The sequence below is a fragment of the Capra hircus genome, chromosome 12, assembly GCF_001704415.2.
Source record: "Capra hircus breed San Clemente chromosome 12, ASM170441v1, whole genome shotgun sequence".
Taxonomy (NCBI): Eukaryota; Metazoa; Chordata; class Mammalia; order Artiodactyla; family Bovidae; genus Capra; species Capra hircus.
The window spans coordinates 73,067,877-73,094,929 of NC_030819.1; the positions used below are offsets into that span (position 1 = coordinate 73,067,877).

The 27,053-nt window shown below is 47.5% G+C and overlaps 1 protein-coding gene across 1 annotated transcript in view; it reads left to right on the forward strand.

Moving 5' to 3' along the window:
• Positions 1-27,053, forward strand: part of ENOX1 (ecto-NOX disulfide-thiol exchanger 1) — a 244,144-nt gene that overhangs the window by 123,359 nt on the left and 93,732 nt on the right. Inside the window, exon 10 of the mRNA XM_018056315.1 lies at positions 12,851-13,035. Coding sequence (XP_017911804.1) covers positions 12,851-13,035 — 185 coding nt within the window. The remainder of the gene's footprint in view (positions 1-12,850; positions 13,036-27,053) is intronic.

Below are 27,053 nucleotides of genomic sequence, written 5' to 3' on the forward strand. Positions count from 1 at the left end.
GAAATAACTTTGAACCAGACAAGGTAAGAGGCTCCCAGAGGAAGTTTCGAGTTGTTTCCAGTGTGGCTCAGCCAGTGATGTCCCTTCTCCAAGACTCGGCATTCTTGGCAGTAATATAAGGTTCATCCTAAGAGGGTTTCCTCAACTTTGTAAGAAATAACCAATTAAGGGTTTCCAGGGCATTTTGAAAGTGGTACCGTGACAAGGTGGAGAACATACCGTTGAACAATCACAGAAGGTGAAATGAGTGGTTCCCAGCCCCGGCTGTGAGCGGGGAAGACCTGGGAAACTTTGCACAACACCAGTGCCTAGAGGTTAATGCCCAGGTACATGTGTTATTACAGTACTCCTCAGGCAGGTCTGATGTGCAAAGGATTGGAAACCACTGGCCCGTGATAGAAGAATTGATGGCTGTCAATTATAGGTGGAAAAGAAGGTTAAAAAGAGAGAGATTGTAAGGTAACAAACAGGGAGCTATACTCAGGGCTCTGTGGGGACCTAGAAGGGTAGCATGAAGAGTGGGAGGTAGGGAGGGCCAAGAGGGAGGGGGATATATGTAAATGTATAACTGAGTCACTTGGTTGTACAGCAGAAACTAGCACAACTTTGTAAAGCAACTATACCCCAACTAAAAAGAGAGAAGAAGAGAATGAAAATGAAGTAGAAGATAAAAATGTTCAGTCGAGAGAAAGCAACTGAGATAGGCAATGATAAAGGACCAAAGAGAGAAGAAAGGGAGGTAGTTTATATAAGTATGGCGTGCATGACCCAGGTGGAGAATTCCCCCCGTATCTGTGTGCGATGCATCCTAATAGCCCTCGGTTAATTGGGAAAAAAGACTAGCTGCGAGGAAAAATGAAAGTAGCCTGATGCAGAAAGATGGGATGAGAGCCAAGGACAGAGTTCTTGCTCTTGTCCAATGCTGGGAGAATAGCCAGGGACTGTTTTCTCATCCATCAGTGGTAAGAGAAGAAAACAGGGGTGTCTGGGCGTTGGCCAAAGAGAAAGGCCTCACAGGACCTACTGACCAGTCTGGGGAGAGCTTGCACGCAAGAAGGGTCTCCGCTCCTCCAGTGAGAGGCCGGTCCAAGGGCCCTCGGTCAAGGGCGATTAGTGCCACCCCTGCCCCACCGCCGAGCACGAGGGTGCAGCCCAGCCTCTCCTGGGTGCAGACCACAAATCCGCTGCAGCCGCGATCTCTCCAGAAATATGGCTGCAAGAAAAAGTAATACACAACCACATCGAGTAGATCAGAGAAATGTGTTTTGGAGACACTGCCTGGAGGATTTATGAAAGCATTCAGTCACAGTATCATCACAGGAAGGGCAGTAAGCAGCGTTCAGAGGAGCAGGGAGATAGATGAGCGAAGTATGAGAAGGCAGAACAGAAGGCAGAAAATCCTGGAAAGCCATGCTGGACGGTACAAGCTTGAGAGGGGAAAATTCCTTTCAGTAACAGAAGCTGTTAGGAAAAGGCTGAGAGAAAGCAGGTGTCAAAAAATAATGAAAGAAGCACAAGCCTGAAAGCTCGTTACAGAGAAACCGGGGATCTCGTCCCTAAAGGCTAGTGAAGTGGTCCTAAAACTTTGACATTAGAGTCACCCTCAAAGCTTCAGACCCCGTGTCAGAAGCTCAGGTTCCGGGGGGCTGGGATGGGTCCAGGAACTCCCTTTTACAAGACACCAAGGTAGGACAGGCAGCGGCTGTGTGTGGAGCAAACTTGGACTGCTGGCTGGGCGACATGCCATTCTGGGCTCCCCTGGTGGCTCAGCGGTAGGGAATCTGCCTGCAGCACAGAAGACACAGGTTTGATCCCTGGGTGGGGAAGATCCCCTGGAGAAAGGAACGGCAACCCTCTCCAGTGTTCTTGCCTAGAGAATCCCATGGGTGGAGGAGCCTGACGGGCTACAGTCCATGGGATCACACAGAGTTGGACATGACCAAGGGGCACAGAGGCGCCAGAGTCATTCCACCTTGGATGCCAGACACAACATGGGGGCTTCAGCCAGTCTCGGCATTGGTGACAAGGCTCGTGTGGAGGGGAATCACTGCCCACCGCTTCCCAGCAGCCTCGGTTCCTGTTCCTCAGCCTGGGCAGAGTTTATGCTCGACACAAAACCTGAGGGGAGCGAGAGGCTTTCTTTTTAGCTCATCTGTGTTACCCCAGGTATTTTGGTGTTTTAATAACCTCTTTGTGGAAAAGGCCACTCTTCTTTGTGAAGGATGGTGTCTAGGACTGAGCACACGCTTCACGTGGGCTGACCTCCACCGCACATTTCAGAGTGGGGTGTGTCTTGTGTGGTAGCAGGCAGCCATATATATATATAGAGAGAGAGAGAGAGAGAGAGAGAGAGAGGGAGGGAGGGAGAGAGAGAGAGAGAGAGAGAGGGAGAGAGAGAGGGAGAGAGAGAGGGAGAGAGAGAGAGCACGCAGGGGGTGAGAACAAGTAGAAAAACATCACTCCTTGAGGGAGAGGTTTCTTGAAGAAAATTGGAAGTGACTTTGTTAAAAGGGAAATAAATCTGCAGGTTGGGAGGAGAGCGAGGTGAGGAAGGGAGAGCAGTGAATGCCTTCAGGGGAAGGGGTGCAGTTTGAAGCTGTTCTCTCTGGAGAGACCAACCGCCAGCGAGGGCGGAGCACCGTCCCTGGAGAGGGGTGCCGTCTAGGCGGCGAGGGCATGGTCAGGGTGGGGCCCTTGTTCCAGCAAACCTGCGTCCTTCTCTTTAAAAAGAAACCGTAAAGCCTTCAGAGCTGGGAGGGAAAGGTAGTCGTGCGCCTTGGAAATAGAAATAGGGACGGAAGGTGGAAAAGCAAACTGAAGTCCGATTTTAAAAGCGAGAGTTGGTGGAAATGCTCTTGACGCGTCCGCTGTGGTGACTGCACGCGGGGGCCCTCGGCGGCCCAGCCTCCTCCCCCCGCGCCCATCTCTCCCTGTCGCCGGCACCGGCTGGCTGGCTCCTCGGGTCCCTGGTGAACGTGATCCTCTCGGCTGGCGGCCGTTCCCACGTCCTGCAGCCTTTCGCAGCCTGAGCCTGCCTTCAAGGCCCAACCCGCCCCCCAGCAGCCCTCCTTTGCCCAGCCTCTCCCTCCATCCGACACCACAGCACGGGGAGGGGAGAGCAGGTGAGGGACCCCCAGGCCCATCCGCGCCTGTCTCATTTCGCGCGTCACTGGTCACCGAACCCCTGAGGTCAGGCAGGTGTGCTCGCCTAGAGCAGGCGAGGAGCTCAGCTTTGCGGGACTCTGTGCCTCCCCGCGGACTCTCGGGGCATCCTCAGCCATTTAAATGGCAGACGCACCCTGCTGGTAGAAGGAACAGGCGTGCCTCTTTGTTTCACTTACTCGCCTCCAGGACAGTAAATGGGAGAGTTGCGGGGGGCTGGGGGGGGGGCTGTATCAGATATAATAACGTCGATGGAAAAGCAATGAAGTGTGAGGTCAGTTCTCAGCAGCGTCAGTGGCCCAGTGGCACAGCATAGTCATGGCCACCAGCAGATTGTGTCCTTAGGAGGAGCTCTGTGAACAGGGCGATGGAAGATTGTTTTCTTTTTTCTTTTCCCGAGTCACCTGCTGCCAGGTGTGCCTGCAGACTCGCACAAGCCGTTATAATAACAGGATCCAGCTTACCTGCACTCTTCAAATTACCCTTATTCCAGTGACCTCACACAAAGATGGAAACAGACACTGCATTGTGCTTCTCGTGAGCTCTCCCTAATCACAGCTAATGCACAGCCGCTGCAAACAGAAAATGTTATGTCAATGCTAAGTTGTAATAATAATAATCCTGAAGAACAGTAACAGAAGGAATTTCCGCCAGCAGTTGGAAGAAGATTGCTGCTTCAGTGGCGATACAGGTGTTGCTGGAAAACAGATCGATTTCAGTTTGTTGGGAGCAGGAGAGGCTGTCTAGCAGGAGACTAGCTGCGAGGCAGGCGTCTGATGCTCCCCAGCGCTGTGCCAGGATGCTGGAGGCATGCTGTGACACCAGCCCGAGGAGCCAGGGCTTTGTCCTGTCATCTGAGGGCCATCTGGTCCCCGTCCTGGATCTTTCTGGGCCCATTCAGACCAGGGGAATCTGTGGGAAGAGGGGTCTCTACTACCTTTCCTCCAGCTGAAGACACTTAGAAAAGCACAGCATAGGGGCGTTCAGATGGGTACAGTGCACCCTGGAACGTCCTTCAGGACTGAAAGAGCCAGCCTGAGCCCTTGGACCTGGCTGTCTTCATAGAGCCTTTAAAAAAAAAACAATTGTATTGAAATACAGTTGGTTTACCATATTGTGTTAGTTTCAGGTATGCAAAAAGTGATTCAGTTATATATACATACATATATATATATTATATATATGAAAAGGGCATGGCAACCCACTCCAGTATTTTTGCCTGGAGAATCCCATGGACCGAGGAACCTGGCAGGCTGTGGTCCATAGGGTAGCAAAGAGTCGGACACGACTGAAGCGACTTAGCACACGCACAAGCATGTGTGTGTATATTCTTTTTTAGATTCTTTTTCCACTATAGGTTATTGCAAGATAGTGAATATTGTTCTTTGAGCTATACAGTAGGTCCTTATTGGTTATCTATTTTCTGTATATTGGTATGCATGTTTTAATCCTTAAACTCGTAATTTGTCTCTCACCGTATCCCCTTTGGTAACCATCGCTTTTCTGTGGCTGTGAGTCTATTTCTATTTTGTAAATAAGCTTACTTTTTTTCAGATTCCATGTATAAGTGATATCTTATGATAGTTGTCTCTGGCTTACTTCGTTTACTATGATAAGCTCTAGGTCCATGCATGTTGCTGCAAATGGCCATATTTCATTCTTTTTTATGACAGAATAATATTCCATTGTGTATATATACCACATCTTCCTTATCCATTCATCTGTGATGGACACTTAAGTTGCTTCCATGTCTTAGCTGTTGTAAATAGTGCTGCTATGAACATTGGGTGCGTGTATCTTTTCAAATTAGAGTTTTCTGTGAGAGAAGAGTGGCGCTGAAGGAATCAGACCTCATCACTTAAGGCTATACTACAAAGCTGCAGTCATCAAAATAGTATGGACTGGCACAAAAACAGACATATAGCACAATGGAACACAATAGAGGCTCAGAAATAAAGCCATGCACTTGTGGTCAAGTCAGGGAGCCTCACTAACTGGCCAAAGCCCAGATGCTCAGTGGTTGGCAGCCTCAGTGCCGCTGTTTCATCGAAGAGGGATACAGCACAGAAGACAGGATCCCTGCCGAGTGGATCAAGTCAAGCCTCAAGACTCTAGAATCCTTAGTTTAACTTCCACATTGCTTATTCCCAAACAACTCCTGCAGAAGATCTGTGTGTGTGTGTTTTAAAATAGTCTCATCCCGTCTGCCTCCATAACAGAGCCCCTTTCCTGTGGAACAGTCGCCAAACGGAGCCAGTAACGCAGTGTTCGCCTCTGTTAGGAACTAACCAGGCCCTGCAGCAGGGTCCCTGGTTTCCTTTTGCTCTCAAGCTGCAGCACTTACTATGCGAGGCCACCCCAGTGGCATTACTTTGGAGAGTGCAGATTCTGGAGTTCCCCCTGCCGAGGAAAAACTCTGCACCTCCAGCCAGCTGTGTAACCTCCACATCGCTCAAACTCAGTCCCGTCTCCTGGAAAAGAGAAATAATAGTCATATTTACTATGTCATGTTTCCATGAGGGCAGGAGGAGATTGTGTAAATCATCGGCTTAGGCACATAACATCCTTAGCTGTTACTACTGCTATTACTGTTTTCATTACTACTTCTATGCCTGCTGGTACTGTTGGTGAAAAAAACAGGGACAGGAAAGTGGTGGTGACTGTATCTTCTGCTCAGATCTCCCCATTTTTTTTAAGGAGGTAGCTGGGGCATGGGGACAGGGCTGGGACAGGACTGCCTACCCTGGCGCAGAGCATGGGGCTTGGGCTCATTCAGAAGGTCAAGGAATGAAACCAGAAGGCCAGGCTGAGCCTGTGGTGCCCTCAGAAGTATTTGCCCAAACAAGCTAACCGTGCTGCAGTTCAGAAGCCAAGGAGCAGACGGAGCCGTGGTCTGAGCCGCTGCTCTCCAATGTGGTCTCGGCCCCAGCGACAGCAGCATCACAGGGAACTTGGAGGAAGGCAGATTCTCAGGCCGCATCCTTGACATAATCCCATTGGAAACTCTGCGGGGAGGACTGAGAAATACGTGTTAAACACACCTACCGGGAGTTTCTGATCCAAGCCAATGTTTGGGAAACTGGGGTAGAACAGTGTCAGCTGCTTTACAGTTAAGTCCCAAATCTTCAAGTGGCTTTACCCAAAGAAAAATAAAGCTTATTTCTTGGGCATAGTTCAGTTCAGTCGCTCAGTCATGTCCGACTCTTCGCGACCCCATGAATCACAGCACACCAGGCCTCCCTGTCCATCACCAACTACCGGAGTCTACCCAAACCCATGTCCATCAAGTCGGTGATGCCATCCAGCCATATCATCCTCTGTCATCCCCTTCTCCTCCTGCCCACAATCCTTCCCAGCATTAGGGTCTTTTCCAGTGAGTCAACTCTTCACATGAAGTGGCCAAAGTATTGGAGTTTCAGCTTCAACATCAGTCCTTCCAATGAACACCCAGGTCTGATCTCCTTTAAGATGGACTGCTTGGATCTCCTTGCAGTCCAAGGGACTCTCAAGAGTCTTCTCCAACACCACAGTTCAAAAGCATCAATTCTTCGGCACTCAGCTTTCTTCACCGTCCAACTCTCACATCCATACATGACCACTGGAAAAACCATAGCCTTGACCGGACGGACCTTTGTTGGCAAAGTAATGTCTCTGCTTTTGAATATGCTGTCTAGGTTGGTCATAACTTTCCTTCCAAGGAGTAAGCGTCTTTTAATTTCATGGCTGCAGTCACCATCTGCAGTGATTTTGGAGCCCAGTAGAGTCCAAAGCAGGTATTCTTGGTCCCTCGGCACCTTTCCTCCATGCAGCGATTCAGAGACCCAGGCCCGTTTCAGCAGCAAGAAGAGAATGCAGGCTTGAGCAGAAGGCACATCTCACACACCTCACACTGCGTCCGTAAGAACCAGTCAGATGGCAGTGCCTGGCCCGGTCACCCCTCAAGAATGAGCTTCACCGAGCAGAGAAAAGCATGACATAGTGTCGTATCTGTGCCACAGCAGAGCAGCTGGACACCCCAGGCACCCTTCAAGAAGAAGAGCAGATGCAGGGAGGCAGATGGAGCCTGGTCCCTAGGTGCCCGGGGCTGTGGGAGCTGGAAGGCAAGCAGATAACGGCGACCATATCTTCCAGGTCTCAGACCCATCCCATCATCCTGTGTTCTGGACCTATTAGCACAAGGGCCTGTTTCGGTTGCAGCTGATGAAATCCTTGGGAAAGATGCTCTTTGCACACAAGGAGGCAATGCACAGCTCAGCAGCGTCCTCCTGGAAGAGGGGAGGCTGGCAGTGGGGAGGGAGGGACATTAAGCACAGAGTCCCCCAGTGACACCAAGACAAACAATTCTCAAGAAATCCAGATATTGTTAGAAACAATATGTTATAGTGTTTGATTATTTAGTTACATCTTGCCTGAGCAGGAAAAAGATATTAACATACTGTCAGCTTACTGGGACATAACCCAAAATAACTTACATATTTCCATAGAGTGCTAATTATTTTTCTGAGGCTGGCTCAGGCTGCTAAGAGAGAGATTTCAAGGCTTTCACCAGATTATTTACTTAAAGAAGTTAAGCATGCCATTATCTGTTCCCATGGAAACACAGTAAGTAATAGAGGAGTCGGAAGAGGAGGTCACTCTGACCATAATTAATATGAAGAATAATGGTTTATATAGGATCTAGTCAAGGGTGCAGTGAGGTGCCATAATGCATTTAAGCCTCGTTTACAGTGGTGCAATTCAATCTTTGGATCAACTTTCATATGCTTTGGTTAATTTTAGTAGTCTGGTGCTAATTTTTGAAATGGAATTTAATCTTGTTTAGCAGGGTTTTTCCAGTGTCTTTGTTTCCATTTTGATCCAACCAGAAAATCCCTGTAACAGAATTTTCCTAAGGTCCTGAGCAAGTATAAGCCGATGCCTGCATTGGCTTCACCCTCATGGAGGTCACAGCTCCCTGCATGTGGCCTCACACAGCTGATTGGTGAATGAATGAATGATCATCTGTAGACACCGTTGGATACAGCAGTGCTTTTCCCTGCTGGCTCAGCCGGTAAAGAATCCACCTGCAATACAGGAGACCTGGGTTCAATTTCTGGGTCAGGAAGATCCGCTGGAGAAGGGATAGGATACCCACTCCAATGTTCTTGGGCTTCCCTTGTGGCTTAGATGGTAAACAATCTGCCTGCAATGCAGGAGACCTGGGTTTGATCCCTGGGTCGGGAAGATGCCCTGGAGAAGGGAACGGCTACCCACTCCAGTATTCTGGTCTGGAGAATTCCATGGATTGTGTAGTCCCTGGGGTCACAAAGAATTGGACATGACTGAGTGACTTTCACTTAAAATCACCAAAGGAAAATTCAGTTATGTTCAGAATAGTTTACATTTAAAGTGTCTCAACGTATTCTTTTTCTTTAAATTTTATGGAAAGTCAGTAATCCACATGTTAAAAATTCTGTTTGTTGCAACACAGTGCATTCTCCACAGGAATTCCTACAAAAAGATGCCTACTGTCATTTTATTTTTAATCCTGCTTATTTGAATGGTGGGTTTGTTACCCATTTGTATTGTAATCGAATGTAATTCAAGGGTAAATTTTATCATGGAAGCTTCATTATACATTTTCAAAACTGTTTAATACAGTACCCTAGAAAAAAAGAGAGGAAAAAAGGTAGACCGTTCAAGTTTCTGAATTTTGAATACACTGAGAAATGATATTAAGTTAGAAATGATTAGCATTTTTTGTTTCCTGTAGAGCCCTGGTCCAAGAAACATAATCTAAGTTCTTCCAGGAAGCCTCATCTGAGGGGCGGATCCAAGCAGCATGATGCTGAAAAATGTTTACAAACAGGTGGCCAGAAGTTAAGTGGAGTCAATAGACAATTTCTCACCCTTTAGAAAATAACCACTTTGCAGCCACATGAGAAACCAAGATTTTTTTGCAGATACCAGGCTTGAAATCACTTAATAAGGAATGTTAAATCAGTTATATGCCCCCATTATATAAATGTTGATGGGGTTGGCTATGGTATTGATTTGGGGGGAGGGGAGCAGGGGATGAGAGTGGATAGTTACACCTGCTGGATTATTTTTCATCTTTTTAAATATGATGCTATCACATGCCTATTCCAGAAATGCTAACGACGTTGTATCCTACTTGGCAGGAGCAGTGGTCACTCAGCTCAAGCCAAGAGTAAGAGCTGTCAGCTGTGCCATTCTAAGAGAAGTCCTAAAATAATGGATGGTGCACTTCCCTCTATGTATTTATGTTCAGACAATTTATTTAAATAATGTTGCTGGCACATGCTTTATAGCTGCTTGCATTTTGCTACCCAGATTTCAGCATATCTTGCAGACTCGGCAATTCATTTGGAAAATGTAATTTCCATCTCTGCATACTAATCGATTTCTTCACGAACACCTGCTATCAGTTATGATAATAAAAATGCCACTCTGAACTGAGAAGGGACCAAATGGAGCTTCCTAAGGAAATGACTTAAGTGTCTTTGAATGCTACTAAATGTAGTAACGTGCTTCTGTAGCGCCAACACTTTTTCTGTCATTTGCATTTTCTCTAATTTTGCCCTATTACAACATCCCTCTCTTAAATGATGCCTGGTACCCATTTCCTTAAGGGTTGATAAACTGAGTTGTCAGGGTGTGGACAGGATCTGATGCGGTGCGGTATTGGGCCGCACCATGTTTAAAAAACCACTAACTCATTCTCTGGGCTTCCCTGGTGGCTCAGCATCTGCCTGCAATGCAGGAGTCACAGGTTTGATCCCTGGATCGGGAAGATCCTCTGGAGAAGGGCATGGCAACCCGCTCCAGTATTCTTGCCTGGAGAGTCCCATGGACAGAAGAACCTGGCAGGCTACAGTCCATTGGGTTGCAGAGTCAGACACGACTGAAGCGACGTAGCACATGTGCACACACTCAGCCCATCCCCCAAGATAGACCCTGGGTCATTTCTGATTTATGAATCAGTCCCTGAAAACTACGTATACAGCAAATAAAATTTCCTTTACTCATCCTCTTCAGCCTCCAGTTCATTCCACGCACCATTGCCAAACCAATCTTCCTAAATCGCCGATTTCGTCACATCTTCCACTGGCAGGCGCCCTCAGCAGTGCTCAGCTGGCCGCCCCGTTGGCCCAGTGGTCCAGCTGGCCTCCATCCCCTCTCGTCATGCAGCACGGCTCACCTTTCACTGCTTCCAGACGGACTCTTGCACTTTCAGTCAAGCTTCTCTGCTTCCTGTCCCAAGGAGTCTGCCTTCCGTTCCCATCTCTGGGTTTTGCTTCAGCTCTTGTTCCTGACTGAGACGCCCTTCACCAGTTCATGGGCTTTCAGCCTTCAAAGCCCTCCTTCATTATTCCCATCTGCCTTTTCCTTTCTCTCCTCTGAATTCCTGTAGGATGGAGTCCCCTGCCATAAACCCTGACACTAAGTTGGTCGCTCATTTATTTATCCAATATTTTTTGAGTGCCTACTGTGGGCTTCCCCGGTGGCACTAATGGTATAGAACCCACCTGCCAATGCAGGAGATGTAAGAGACGTGGGTTCAATCCCTAGGTTGGGAAGATCCCCTGGAGGAGGGCACGGCAACCCCCTCCAGTACTCTTGCCTGGAGAATCCCATGGACAGAGGAGCCTGGCGGGCTACAGTCCATGGGGTCCCAAAGAGGTGGACACAGCTGAGCGACTTAGCTCACGTGTCAGGCATTAGCCTCTCCTCTCTTCCTTTGAGTACGTTCCTTTCAAACTTGCAGGTTCTGTTGTATATCAAGCTCTTTGAGAGGAGAGACCTACTCTGTCTCCTTGTTTTGTGATCCAAGAGGCCCAGACAGGCTCGGGCACAGAGTGCGTGTGCAGTGAGTGCTCATTGACTGGTTGATCCCTGATGGTTTGAGGTAGGGAATTTTCTGGTTAATTGCATGCTCTACTAGATTAGTCTTTCAGTGGGTACTATATACATCATCAGTTGTACAAAGTAGAATGCCATGAAACACTCAACTATTGAACGACTGTTGGCGTAATTTGATGGCAGTTATTTGAGGAGAGAGCTCAGTGGGTTTTCAGAGGACCTCTGTACACATCTGTCATCTCTTCATGGTGGAACTGTGACCCCAGAGGCTGACCTTGATCTGGATCTGGAACTGGTAGATTGCTGGGGAGTGGATGGAAATGATCCTGGACCAGGAACCTCCTGGAGCAAGGTTCCACACCAAGTCCTTACAAACCAGAAGTCACGTCTTTAAAGAAGCTTCTGATAACGGACTTTTTAAATATCTTCCCTTTTATCTTGCTTATAAAAGTAGCGAATGGCTTTTCTGAAGGAGGCAGAGAAAGTATGGGAGACTGGTAAAAAAAAAAGTGGAGAGAATTGGGGGTTCTTTTAAAATAATCTGTTCAGAACTAAACCCATTGGGCTGGCAGACTAGCCCAGTGACTGGGAACAGAGACTCTGGAGCCCAACCTGGGTTTGAAGGCTGTTGATGATGCTCTCTGTGAAATCAGACAAATTCTCTAACATCCATGTACCTTATTTTTCTCATCTGTAAAGCGGAAAAATAAGAACAGTACCCGCATCAGAAGCTGCTGGGGGAGATGGAGTGAGTGAGTGTGGGGGCCAGCGTCTGTTATATTGTGAGAGCTCAGAAAGCTATTGTGATTGCTGCGGAGACCAGCAGGTAGTCAGCTAGAGACGAAGGAAGGGCGTCCCCATCCTCAATTTGCCTTGGTCCCATTTGCTCTTCTGTACGCCACTTCAGTTACTTCTGGAGTCATGAGATGTGTAAGGCCCTGAATTACCCATCCCGGTTTCTCCGTCGGGTGGGGAGTGAGTCAGCTCTGAACCTCCACTTAGAGAGTTTCAGGTTTTAGGAAGGGGTAGGGTCGGAAATTGTTGGTGAAACAGATGGAACCAGGTCTCCGTCCTGAGAGGAGTTAGAAGGAGCTAACAGACTTGTGCAGTCTGTCCCAGCAGTTCAGCGGGAAGGAACGGTGTGTGGGTCAGTTCCCCCTACCCTCCCCTGGGCGGCTGTGGCTGCATGCCTCCACCTGGGGACCACGAATGACGTGAATGAACGTGGCCCTCCCGGGAGCTAAGCCATCCTGCTGAAAGGGAGAGGGCGGTCACAAGGTAGATAGAGTTTGCCTGGAATTCTGAGTGCTCTCATCACCACCAACCCAGATCAGTTTCTGAGAGGGAGCCTAGGGTCGGGGCAGAGGTCAGGAGACAAGAATTCAGAAGGAATTCATCCTGTACCCACAAGCACCCATAAGACGGGACAGACAGAATAGCTAACACATTCCCAAAGAAGTGAGCTATAAAATAAGGCAGCACCAGCCGTGAAATAAGGCAGCGCCCCAGGGTAGGGCATTTGAGTTTGGCGCAAATGTGACGAATCAGAGTGAAGAGGGACTTCCCTGGCCATCCAGTGCCGGAGGTGTGGGTTCGATCCCTGGTCGGGGAGCTTAGATCCCACATGCCTTGCACCAACAAACCAAAACATAAGACAGAAGCAATACTGTAGCCAATTCAATAAAGACTTTTAAAATGGCCCACATCAACAACAACAAAAAAACTAGAAAATAAAAAATTGGGGTGCAAGGCTCCCTTTAGCACCGAAGGCCCTCCATCTCAGCGAGACGGTCACTCACTTGAACTCGTTCTGTCTGCCCCGCAGCCCTGGCCGCCCAGGCCTATGCACTTAAAGAGGAGAATGACAGCCTCCGATGGCAGCTGGACGCCTACAGGAACGAGGTGGAGCTGCTGAAGCAGGAGAAGGAGCAGCTGTTTCGGACGGAGGAAAACCTGACCAACGACCAGCAGGTGCAGTTCCTGCAGCAGACCATGCAAGGCATGCAGCAGGTACCTGCGCCTCTGCTCAGAGAGCAAGGGGCACGTGTGCTCAGGGGAGGGGGGTGGCGGGACGCTGGAGGAGGAAAAAGGACAGCAGAAAAGCTGAGCGGTGCGATCAGGAAAGTCCCGATGATGTTTTGTGGGAGGAGAGGGTCTGGGGAGAAGCCACACAAAGAAATAGGTTGCGGTATCAATAAGTACACCCTCGAGGTGGGAAACAAAGGAGGAGAATCTTCGATCCCAAACAAAGGGATTGAAAGCTCCACACGGGAAATGTAGCCCCCTGGCAAATGGTTAGAAAATCCGTGCCCATCACGACACCAGCGTTCTGTAACCTTAGAACGCCTCCACTTACAAGCAAGCAGACTGATTTTTATAACAGCATGGCGAGTTTGTTTTCGAGATTGATGAACATGTAAACTGTTTTTATTTCCTCTTCTCCCGGGTGATACTTAAGATGTAGACTGGTTCTATGAAAACACTCTGTATTTCAGAAATGCTTGCTGTGGGGTTGGATGAAGGACTGGAATTCAGGGCGATGGGCAGCTTCAGAAAGAGGCCAGTGTCTCTGCTCTTTGTTAAAGAGCCACGGGCTTCAGTTTCGCACGTTCAAATTAAATCTGGATCTTTCCAGCTGGTGTAAGAAAGAAACAGAAGTGGTGGGCTCTGTAGGAAGGAGAAGGAATGTGGACTACGCGGAACAAGGGCTCAAGGGCTGGGACAACCCAGGCACTGGCTGCAGAGAGTCAAATCAAAGAGTCATATCTAGATTTATATCTGGAAGCATTGATTGATGTGTGACACGCTTAAGGCGTTTGGGCCTTTGAGTTATCGTAGAATAATATAGCCGAAATTATCATCACACAAGGTTATTTGTGTTACTCCTCTGAATATATCAATTTAACCTCTCCTTTCTAGGAGGGAGGAGGAAAGGTTGTTTTTCGTTAAATGGGGGTGATACAAGCAGGCTGATGGAAAATGATACAGTGAGTAGGATATATTTTTTTCAAATTCCCGCATCTGTATTGACTGCTGTCTAAGAGCAGAAGCCTGAATTGCCTACAGAAGTGTCTTAAAGGTGAGAGATAACTGCCGCTGAAAACTTCACCAAACAGGTTGCAGTATCAAGGGAGGGAAAAAATAATTGAGAGGAAGGGACATGAGAAAGAAGCGCAGATCGGGATGTAAACAAGTTAATGACCAAGTCACAGAAATCCTGTCTTAAGCATCTCCTGCCATTTAAAAGCAATTTAGCTGTCTTGGCTTTGAGTCCTGACTCGCTGATGTTCACAGTGTGTGTTAGACAAATCAGCGAGATTCAGAGGTCAGAGCCAGCCAGGAAAATGTTATTACAGGCGGGGCTCAGGCCCCCGCACTTGAAAATCAGTGTAACAGCTGCCACGCGGGGCTCCTGGGGTTGTCCATCTGTCCCCATCAGGGGTGTGCGGTGCCTTTGCCAAGAGGAGCGTCTGGCCGTTTCTCCGAGGACCATGACACCAGATCTAGCCGACAGGCTACTATCTCATATCTCCTGCAACAGGGCCCTCTTTTCCTCCAAGAATGGTGACCCTGGCTGCTTGAAAAGTGGATCAAAACCTTGAAGGCTGCTGAAGTTTCAAATGTGAGAGAAGTCAGGAGGCAGGGTGGGCTGGCCTATCAGGAAGAAGCATGCCCTGGTCTACACCGGTCCACAGCGCTGGGCATCCTCACTGAGCTCCAGCCCCTTAAAGGGGCAGTTCTCCTCTTGCAGCCTCTCATACATTTGCAGAATCTCTTTGTCCATAGAAAGCGTCCTTTCCTGTTTTTGTTGTTTTGGGGGCAGGGGAGTTTTGTTTGGAGGTCTGTCTTGGTTTCTTTGATTTGGTCTAAATCACAGAAGGTTATGGTCACAATTCTAGACCTAGAAGTGCAAGACCAGGTTGCTGGCAAAGTTGGTTCCCTGTGGGACCCAAGGGAGTGTCTGCTCTCTTCTCTTCCCTGGCTTCTGTGGGTTTGCTAGCAAGCTTTATCCTTCCTCGGCTTGCAGACGCATCACCCCGCTCCCTGCCTTCATCTTCACATGACCTTCTCCTTGTGTGTGTGCCAGGGTCACAAGTTGTACAGGGTTAAGGGGCCCACGTTATTCAAATATGGCTTCATCTTAACTCATGACATCTGCACAGATTCTGTTTCCATAAGTTTGCATTCTGAAGTACAGGCGTTTGGGACATCACCATATAGACTTGGTGGTGGTGGTCGTTCAGTCACCAAGTCATGTCCGGCTCTTTGCACCCCTCCCTGGACTGCAGCACACCAGGCTTCCTTATCCCTCACTATCTCCCAGAGTTTACTCAAGTTCATGTCCATTAAATTGGTGATGCCATCCAACCATCTCATCCTCTGCCACCCTCTTCTTCTGCCCTCAATCTTTCCCAGCGTCAGGGTCTTTTCCAGTGAGTCAGCTCTTCACCTCAGGTGGCCAAAGTATTGGAGCTTCAGCTTTGGCGTCAGTCCTTCCAAAGAGTATTCAGGGTTGATTTCCTTTAAGGTTGACTGGTTTGATCTCCTTGCTTTCCGAGGGACTCTCAAGAGTCTTCTTTAGCCCCGCAATTTGAAACCATCAGTTTTTAGCACTCTTCCTTCTTTATTGTCCAGCTCTCACATCTGTACGTGACTCTAAATTTGGAGGGGGGCACAATTCCATCAGCAGCGCACACAGAGGAGACGTCAAAATCTATTTGTTGAATGGAGGAATGAAGGGACAGAGGTACAGGGGCAAGAACTAGCCCAGTGCCTCTGGGGGACTCTGGGGTCTTGGAAAGAACAGGGCAGGGCATGGGGAGAGCTGCTGCCCCAGGGGCCCGTGTAGCACCTCCTTAGCACGTGAGACGCACTAGGTCAGTGGCAGCGGGTACAGTTTTCATTCTCGCTGGCCCTTAGGTGGACCCATGGTGATTATTGTGGAACACATCTTTAATAGAGTCTTTAAATGTATGTGCTTCTTAAGAGTCATCTTCCTACCTTACCCACTTTGAATGAATTCCCACAACCTGTCAATTTGAGCCCCACTGCAAAGAATTCTCCTAACTTTAAAACCCACCCTCAATCTGCCCGCTGTCCGCTTTATAAATCAGAAAATCATCCCCTCCCAGGCAAATCAGCAGATAGAGGAGGGCGTTGGTCTCTTATGTGTCACTGTCTTAGCAGTCCATCTAGGGAAAATTATTCTGCAATAAGCAAAACAATATAAACAGTCTTAATAGCCTTAGGACTAGCGTATAGTTTTTTAGAATTGCCTTCAAGTTTAGCTGGGAAGTTGCTCACCTTTCTTCTTTCCATCCCTGAACGACGTGTCCACTGACTTCACATGGTTTCTCATAAGTTCATGCAGGAAATATTATGGGCAGGGTTTGGAAAAGTGAAAAAATGCCTCGGGTGAGTTTGTCTGGGTGTTTCCCAGTCGTCCCCCTGCCCTGCATGTGAGTCACAGTTTCATATTAGAGGTTTCACACAAAATGAAGTAATAGCTGGTATCCATGGTAACACGATAGCCTTTACCTGATCTGAAGCTGGTGACAAAGTTGACCTGTCTCTGCCATGGGAAGAGTGAGGTTGTGGGCTTTTGTTTGTATCTTTCGGTGTCCAAGGGAAGCATACCCATATTTGAAATTCTTATTTATCTTCAGGTTACCACACTGAAGTGTTTTCTTGGGTTTATCAAAGTAAAATTTACGCATAGTGAAAAAGACAATTTTCAGGGTTCTGTGAGTCACTGCCACAATCAATATATGAAATGATTCTGTCACCACCAGCACCCCCGAATTCTCTTATGCCCCTTTATAGTCCACCCCACTCCTCGTAACCACTGACTTGTTTTCAGCCCTCGTGGTTCTTCCCTTTCAAGGAAGTCACCTAAGTGGAGTAATAGTGTATACTTCCCAGGCGGCACTAGTGGTAAGGAGCCCACCTGCCAATACGGGTTGATTCAGAGACGCTCGATCCCTGCGTCGATCCCCAGGTTCGATCCCTGGCTTGGGAAGATCCCCTGGAGAAGGAAATGGCAACCCACCCCAGTAGGCTTGCCTCAGAAACCCCATGGACAGAGGAGCCCGGCGGGCTACAGTCCGTAGGGTCGCACAGAGTCGGACATGACAGAAGCAGCTGAGCACTCAAACAGGACGTGCAGCCTCTTGAGTCTGGCTCCTGTCCCTCAGCACGACGGATTTGTGAGGCATCCGTGTTGCTGGGTGTGTCCGCTCTTCATTCTCTTTATGCTGAATGGTATTCCATTGAAAGGAAGGGCCGTACTTCGTTTGTCTAGTCACCAGTTAATGGACATTCGGATGGTGTTCTGTTTGAAGCCAATGTGAATAAATCTGTTATAAACATTCCATTTACAGGCCTTTTGTTTGGACATAATTTTTCATCTCACTTGGGTAAATATAGAATTGCTGGGTCATATGGTGTGTTTGACTTTTTAAGAGACTGCTAAACTGTTCTCCAGAATGTCTTTCCTGATGTGCATTCCCAAAAGATTACATGAGAATTCCAGCAACCTTGTCAGCCAGCACTTGGCGTGGCCAGTTAGTTTTGTTTTATTCTTTTTTAGTCACTATGAGATGGAGAAGGAAATGGCACCCCACTCCACTACTCTAGCCTGGAAAATCCCATGGACGGAGGAGCTTAGTAGGCTGTAGTCCATGGGTTTGCAGAGTCAGACATGACTGAGCGACTTCACTTTCACTTTTTACTTTCCTGCATTGGAGAAGGAAATGGCAACCCACTCCAGTGTTCTTGCCTGGAGAATCCCAGGGACGGGGGAGCCTGGTGGGCTGCTGTCTATGGGGTCACACAAAGTGGGACACAACTGAATCGACTTAGCAGTAGCAGCAGCAATCACTATAAGAAGTGTATAGTAGTATCTTTTTATGGTTTTAACCACACCTTCATTTAAGTAGGATTTGTGTTCTAATTCATGAGAATAAGTCAGTTTGTCATATTTCTAAGTGAGCAACTTAAAAATCAGAATTCTTTTTGAAGCCGTGTGTAAGTCCTATTGATAGGACTGGTAAATATTTAGATAACAACAGGATACCATTATAAGCCGCCGCTCCTAAAACTGTGAGTGACTAATGATGGTTATATCAGAAGGCTCCCTCATACATACTTTCAGCCAATGCTCTTTAATGCTGTTAACAAATGTCATCTGAAGACCAGCTGTCTTAAGGCCAGTAAACCAAATTGGCCCACGTAGAACTCTCTTATGCTTTTGGCTTGACATTAGTAAAGATCAGGGCTAATCAGCTGTCTTGACAGCTTTCAGCAAAAGAGACCAGGAAAAAAAAAAATTGGGGAAAGAGTCCTATTAGGATCAATACTATTTCAGAAATAAAGTAACAGTTTTTTCCCCCACTTTATGCTCAAAGAGGAGCATATGCGGAATTCTCTGTATATGTATTACAACTCCTAATCTAGACTGATTGTGCAGAAGAGGGCAAAGAAATACAATAACGTGACTCCTAAAATACAACTTAACGCCAGTGAGTTTTGCCAAATGATCAAGGATTGGTTTGTGGGATATATATATATATTATATTATATTATGAATTAAATGAAAAATGTGTTGAAATGAGAACACCGGTGAGTGCATCTGACCGCTATAAGGAAAGTTAATCATCTCTTCTGAAATCTTCTTTAAACTATTCAGTTGTCTGAGTAAGTACTTTTTTTTTACTTAAGAGATAGTAAAAAGTTTGTGTTTGCTTGCCTTCCCAGACTCACGTGTCAGGAGGTCTGGTGTGCACAGGTCACAGTTAGGGTCGTTGTCATGGCGGCAGGAGTCATGTCCAGGGTTGCTGTGATGATGACTGTGTGAGAATGCTGGTTGTGCTGGGCTAAGGGTGTTTTTGATCATTAGAAGATTTTAGAGGAAGACAAGTAAAATGAACTTACCCAAGACAACTTCAGATAACTTCTTTTTAAATTTGGGGGAAAAAAAGAGCATGTCCCTTAAACATTCTGAAAATCCTATGAAGGCCAGCAGTCCCGTTGTTCCCAGTGGCCTTCAAAGATGGCACTACAAAGAACATGGGCGAGGTTCTGCAGGCAGAGAACACAGACAGATGCAACAGGCGTCTCTGTTCTCTCAGTAGCTGTTCACTTCTGATTTGCGTTTGTATTTTCTTTCTGAAAATGCCCAGCAGTCAGATAATGGACCTACAAAGCCGGTGCTCTCTGTCCGTTATCCTTTTTCTCTTATGATCTGTTTAAACTTTATCCTTATCCTTTCCGCTGAAGTTGCTATTTGATCATCACATTACTTTATTTGCGAATGTTAGTTCTGTTCTTTGTTTATTATCTTTTCATGCAGTCCTATTTTTCGGTTACCATCTCTTCTCAATCTTTTCGAGAATACCAATTAAAAATTTTTTTTTACGTTCTTTTTGGTCCTGAACCATTTCTGTTTATCCCAGGACTGCTTGTTTCATTTCTGTGTCTCCATCTTTCTTTGTGCTCCCTGTTTCTTCTCATGGGAGGTCATGCTTAGTGGCCTGTTTGTCTCTGGGATGAAGGGCTAGAGGCCGCCGTTCCAGGATGCTATGTGGTTTGCTGATGGCTGACTCCAGGCCTCCCCCACAGCAGAGTCTCCCTTTTAGTGGCTCACTGACTGGCAGGCTTCACTTTGAGGAGAGTTGCTGCTGCTGCTAAGTCGCTTCAGTCGTGTCCGACTCTGTAGACGGCAGCCCACCAGGCTCCCCCGTCCCTGGGATTCTCCAGGCAAGAACACTGGAGTGGGTTGCCACTTCCTTCTCCAATGCACGAAAGTGAAAAGCGAAAGTGAAGTCGCTCCATCGTGTCTGACTCTCAGCGACCCCATGGACTGCAGCCTACCAGCCTCCTCCATCCATGGGATTTTCCAAGCAAGAGTACTTGGGGATTCCACAAATGCCAGAGTCTGTCCTACACGAAGAACTCCCTGGCGTTTCCCTTGTATTCGCTTTGCTCTTTTAAGTTTATTCGTTGATGTACGTTTCAGTTGTCTGTGGAGGAGAGAGAAGGGAAAAGCAAACACACACGGACTGGGTCTGACGTTTTGAACAAGAACCTGTTTCAGGAGCTCTTGGTTTTAATCCAGTCCTTGAACGAATCCTGAGTTAGTATGGTGCCTGGAGAGTGGAAGGGGAACGGAGCCTCGGGGGAGCATTCCACGTTATTCTGGCTTTGCAGAAACAAGAGAAGAGAGAGCACATTTTCTAAACATCTAGGAGGTAGGAACATAGGAACTTAAGGCAGCGTATTTTGGAATAAAGATGGATGCTTCAGGATGAGGAAGGCAAATACACAAATTAGAGGCATTTAGGGGAGGAGAAAAGGGAGATGAATAGTCTGAAAAAGGTGACGGAAGGTTGGATTTTCTAAGGTGATTCTTTTTATTATTAGTTAATTATGGCTGTATAATTAATTTATATAATTATCATTGATCAGTTAATTGCAGCTCATCATTTGTTGCCGCGCCGGCTCTTCTCTGGTTGCATCAGGCAGGGACTGTTCTCTGTCTGCGGTGCACGGACTCTCGGCCGCAGTGGCTTCTGTTGTTGCGGAGCACGGGCTCCAGGCGCTCGGGCTTCAGCAGTTGCCCCACTTGGGCTCCGTACTTGCAGCTCTCGGGCCCTAGAGCACGCAGCTTTCAGTAGTGGTGGTGCGTGGGCTTAGTCTCTCCGTGGCACGTGGAATCTTCCCAGACCAGGGGCGGAACCCACGCCCCCTGCATTGGCAGGTGGATTCCTATCCACTGTGCCACCAGGGAAGCCCTTCAGTTCGCTCTTTAAAAATGTGACTCGCGGACTTATCCTCATGAATGAAAATAGAAATAGGGCTCAGCTGGGTGACTTTCCTCCCATCTATATTGGCTGGCTGCCCTCGAAGAGAGAAAAAGGCACAGAACTGAGAAAAACGACTGACATGGAGGAAGGCAAGCCTCAGCCTCAGTGGGCCTGTGAAGAGTAGAAGATTAGAAGGTGCTGAAGACGGAGGAAGGAGAAGGATGCGTGGGGACACTGAAGAGGCAGCGGAAGGACAGGTCTTCCTCCAGAGTTAAAAACACAGTGACACGGACATTAACACAGAAGAAGGAGAAGAGGAGAAAGTTCTCTAAAAGAAGGAATTCACCACTTTTATAATGGCAAATTAACTTTTAAGAGCTTTTGTGAAATATTTAGATCAGTGAACTAGATGCAGGCTGTGGAAAACTAAAGACTGATTCGTTGAGAATTTAAGTTGCAGTTTATTATGAGGATTTTCTTCCTAAGGAGGGCTCATGAACTTCAAAATTGCTCAGTTGAAGAAGTAGCCTAGAAATTTTGGTTGTTTACTCATCCATATCGTTACTGTATGAAAATAGTTCACATCAGTGCAGAAAATAATTCGGTATCACTGGTCAAGGCAAGAAAATCACATTATTACAATGTAGAGAAAGGGTCTGGGAAATCTTTATGGGCAAGTAGTAAAACATTCTGTAGTCTTAAAAAGTTCAAAAAATATTTGTGTGCATAAAGACGTACACACACATCTGGAATTTTTACAAGTTGTGGCTGCAGAGACATAAGCCATGTTTATTCTGTTTAAGCTACCCAGATGCAGTCTCTTTCTTTCTGAATCAAAAAACAACTCACAAGACATTTCCCACATTCATATTAAAGATTTTTGACATTTTGCTAAAATCAGAACAATCATAAAAACATGTACATCTCTCAAAGTGTGGCTTGACATCGGTTCCAAGGCAAGACATCAGGATTCACAACAGCTGCTGAGTCTGGGGTCCACCGTGGTCATTGTTTCTTTTCACGTAACTACCCCAGAGTTTGTCATTTCATTTTCTGCCTGTTCTTCAACCAGCACCTTGGGATTTGTTGTTCAGTTGCTAAGTCATGTCCGACTCTGTGACCCCATGTACTGCAGCCCCCCAGGCTCCTCTGTCCATGAGATTTCCTGGGCCAGAATAGTGGAGCGGGCGGCCATTTCCTCCTCTGGGGGATCTTCCCACCCAGGGATCGAACCTACGTCTCCTGCTTGGCAAGTGGATTCTTTACCACTGAGCCACCTGGGAAGCCAAAGGGGTCGAACTGTGGGATGGTGCATGGTAATAGCAGCCCACGTGATGGTGATGATCACCCTCATTTATAATCCAGCACCCCTTACCGTCAGCTAAACATCAGTTGTCCTGCTGGCAGCATGTACATTTTCTAGCACTTGCAGATCACACTCCCTGGCACTTCAAAGGACGTCTGGTACCCACTGCTGAGTGAGAGTCTTGAAGGGATGGTTGGGGACATTTGGGACCAGAAATGGAAACTACTGCACGGGTCCTTGGCTCATTCCCATCGCATTTGAAATGATCCCACCTGACATCTGCTGAGGGGGTTGGGAGTGATGAAGGCACTTGCCCATTTAAATCTGGACAGGATACAAAGGACCAGAAGTGATGTGCGTGGAGAGGAAACCGCTCTGTTTTTAGCAGTTTCAGACGGGCAGGCCATGGGGCATCATACCATTTTCACCGGACAGAGAGACCTTCTGATGAGAAAGGAGATAGGCCGCCTTCATGGACATGAGGGACACTGAGCCCTGCGCAAGAAGAGGAAGACGCCGAACCGGTGGGAGGGAGAGGGTGTCCAGTCTGGCCATCTCTTGCACAGCTCTGCATAAGTCAGCCTGTCTGAACCTCAGGTTCTTAACCTGGATAATGGGCCCTGCTCACCTCCATCAGGGTTTGCGGCCGTAAAATGAGGCCATGTACGTGAACGCATTTGGAAAAGCTGTTGCACAAATGCCAATCGCGATCACTGCATTCTCGGGGCCAGCATGAAGAAGCGTGGAGGTTTAAGAGAAGACTCGGGGCTTCCCTGGTGGCTCTAGTGGTAAAGAACCTGCCTGCCAATGCAGGAGACACAAGAGACACGGGTTTGAGCCCTGGGTCGGAAGGATGCCCTGGAGACACGACTGAAGTGACTTAGCATAAGCATGCAAGAGAAGACCCAGGACTCACAGAGGAAGTCTGGAGACATGCAGATCTGAGGTTCCCAACCCTGGGGTGGCCTGTGCTGTTGTTCCTACACCGCGTTATGGCTGGGGGACCTGCTCCCCGCAGTTACCTCTCAGAAACCCCTTCCTTCCTCTTCTCAGTACTCACACCTCAGGAGCATGTGCTCACTGTGGTTTCGCGGGGAAAAACTTAAGACCTGGAGGTGGCCAGTGACGTGCCCAGGGTCCGGACACAGCAGAGTCAGAATTCCAGGCCAGTCCTGCCAGACCATGGCCCCTGCATTCTCTGTCTTCCTGTAACTCCCCACAGTGGACCCTGCAGAGAATTGAGCCTTCAGAGCTGCGGTGACCAGGGGTACAGGACACCTTCCAGAGCTCCTCGCTCATTAGAAATACTTTTGACCAAAATCTACTGCCTGTTTTCTGACCCTGTGTCCCAGCCCTTGATTTTTGTCTGGGCAGAGTAAGAACCAGCAAGAAGAAAATAACACACGTGCGGCTTTTATTTATTAGATTTGAACTGTGAAAATAAATCTCTTCACTTCTGGGACAAGAACGAGAAGCCCTAATAAAGTTTAACTCTGGGAGGTTTCAGCTGACCCTGAGAGCTCCTGCTCTGCCAGTAATTAATTTGATCATCAAATGCATCCTCATTAGTAATCATCTCTTCTAAAAATTAATGAGACTAGCAGACAAATCAGTACGGGACCCTGGGGTAGAAATAATGGCATCACCCTGCAGACCATTAAAATCTCTCAGCTTCTACCTTTTGCCACTTTCCCCGAGGTCTGCCCTGGGAAATATGGACTGTTGGTAGATTCGCAGCCATTCCCAGGATGAAAGAACTTGACTCCCCCTACCCACGCGGTCAGCCATAGTTGGTGGATGACCTTTAAATGACCCTCCCCTCCGCCACCTCTTTTAAGAAATTGCCTCCTGACGTGTGGGCCATATACCAGGCCAGGAGTTCCAGATTTACAGTGCCATGGATCTTTTCTTAAATGCAGTAAGTCAAAATGGACTCTGGCTGCAGACACGTACCACTTGACCCCTGTCAGGTCTCCCCTGCAGCCACGAACGCTGAAATGAATCCTTGGGTCCTGGCCTTGACTCTCTTCAGCATCTGCCGGTGCACAGAGACAGGCTCATCCGCACCAAAGCCCTGGGCGCGGACGCACACATGGCCGCTTGCGTACAGCAGGTGTCACGCTCGCAGCCAGACCGACGCAATTAATCCATCTCTCCAATTGGGCTGCCGTTGGGAGGGAATTGTGCTCTGGGGCTTTCTCCACGCAGCTGGTTAGGAGAGGAAACATGAGGATTAGCAAGGGCAGCCAATTTCCTCCTCATCCCAAATGAGGGCTGTGAAGAGAAAGCAGGGAGGAGTGTGGCGGGCGGAAAGAAGCCCACGTGGAAACAAAGAGGAAAGAAGAATGACTCGGAGGGGGAAGAAGCCTTCAGCTGAGTAAGAGAATAAACACAGGGGAGGAGAAGTGTGGGTGGGAGCCGCAGCTTTCCTGGGTCTAGGTTTGTCATGTTAATTTTTGTTTTATTTTCCACTTTACAAAACAGTGTGTGCTCAGTGCGGGAAAACTAGGAAACCTAAAAGAAGCATATAAAAGGAAACACAGTATTCAGGGTGTCGCTTCCCAGATATCCCCGTGGGTAACATTTACATATATTGTTTCAGCCTCTTTCTCTCCGTGCGCATAAACATGCAGCGTTATCATTTTTAAAGATCGACCAGTGGACTAGCCAAACATAGTCAGTTCACGTTTCCGGAATTGTAGCCAAAGAGTGGAGCTGGGAATTCAGTACCAAGATGTTGGAATGGTTAGTTAAAGACTACGTTTTCTCCTCTGTTTAACAAAGCACCCGGAATAGTCACCAAGGGAAGCTTAAACAAAGTTAGTGCCCAGTCTGGCCCTCCCTTTATAAACCACCCACTTCACTCAATTGATCGCTGAAAAGACCCTGCCTCATGAAGTTCTTAACTCGATGGATGCAGCTTCCTCAGTCTGGTGATCACCTCTCCGGTTTCCGTTTCCTCTCTGTGTGTCGCTGGGTCAGTCTGTCTGTCCGTCTCACCCACTCTGTGTCTCACATACACACACACAGACACACGTGTGCACACACACGTAGTAAATGGCCAGAGCAGCTTTATTTTCTGGAAGTACTGTGGAAGATATGAAAGGAGAAAGTATATTAGCGCTCCGGTTATAGGTTTCCAAGGAATGGGCATTACAAACGGTGCTTATAAATGAGAGATGAGCAGAATGACCCTTCATGCCTTTATTTTCACTTTTCTCCTTTGGTTTGTTTTGTAATGTATTGTGATTACACGTGTAGTTCATGCTGCTGTCCCCTCCATGCATACACACTTCATGGTTTTATGTCCTCCTCCTCCTCACCACCACTTTATTTTAAGCTGGTATCACTCACGTATTCCAGTCAGAAGACTTTCACTGACAAGCCCCAGGGCTCTCGTTCCCAGTGATAGAGGTATATGTTTTCACCCGTGATTTACATTTTTTCCAAAGTCATTTCCTGAACCAGTACATTATACATTTTTTAATAATTTAAACACAGAGTGGTGCCCTGCAATTTTGTCCTTCAGTAATTCTCTGTGTATCCTGTCTTCTTTTCCCCTGGGTTTATATTTCTTCCCTGCTGCTGCTGAGTCGCTTCAGTCGTGTCCAACTCTGTGCGACCCCATAGACGGCAGCCCACCAGGCTCCCCCGTCCCTGGGATTCTCCAGGCAAGAACACTGCAGTGGGTTGCCATTTCCTTCTCCAATATTTCTTCCCTAGTGGCGTGTATTTCTCATCTCCAGTGCTACTCACAGTTTATTTCAGGAAAATCTTGGTAATGATGTAACTCTAAAGTCCATAAAAACGGTGTTGTGCCGAGTTTCTCTTTACAAAATGATTTTCCCCAGGACTCCCCAAGTATTCCTCTTATTTATCATTTAGGGAGAAAGAGAAAAGGAGTGTTCTGGATGAAGTTTCACCCCTCTACACAGGATAACATGAGCTCAGATTTCCGAGAATCACCAGCTCACTTAAGGAGCACTCTCAAGTCTGATCTTTCCCTCCTGAACCCTTGGATCTTAATTGACTAGGCTGGTCTTTTAGTCTGCTTTTTCTGCCCAGCTCGTGATTGATATGCTTGATTTTAGGTTCACAGTTTTCTTGTCATTTCTCATGGCCCACCCACAGTATAAAAAACAAGGTAGCATATGTTGATAATGGGAATTTTGCTTTCCATATAAATTTTGGACTGGGCATGGGCTCAGTTTCAGCACAGCAAGAGATTGTTACCACCGTGGTAACCACAAGAAAACTGGGAAATACAGTTTTGCAGGGCTAGGGTTAGGGTTAAAGCTAAGAGGGGCACTGCTGAGCCCCCTAATGCAGCACACTTGTTTCCTAATTTTCATCAAATAGAGTTGAAGTCACTGAGCTAAGCCCTACCCGCAAACCCCGAGCTCACCTCCTGCTCCTCACGGCTCCTGGTTCTAAGTCCTTGGCTCCTGGCTCCACCTGCTCATGCTTGCATTCTGAGAATCTTTTCCTGTTACAGTCATTCATATTGGTCTCCTACCCCCTGGAAAATGAACTGAGACACCGGGGGCTATGACCCTTCCTCCAACATGTTAAATAACTGTCAGTCTCTTTTTTCTTCCGATAGTAGAATAGAGGATTAATTCTGGCCCCTAAGGTCCATCTTTTAAGGCTAATTTTCATTTTTTGTATATCCAGCACAACTCTCTGAGTAAAGAATGGATGAAGTAAAGAACAGATTGTTGAGTCACCACACATATTTTAATCTCAGCTACTAAAACCTGTAAACCAGCCTCCCTGATTCTTAATATCCGCTGCTTCTCCTCAGTTCAGTTCAGTCGTTCAGTCATGTCTGACTCTTTGCGACCCCATGAATCGCAGCACGCCAGACCTCCCTGTCCATTACCAACTCCCAGAGTTCACTCAGATTCACGTCCATCGAG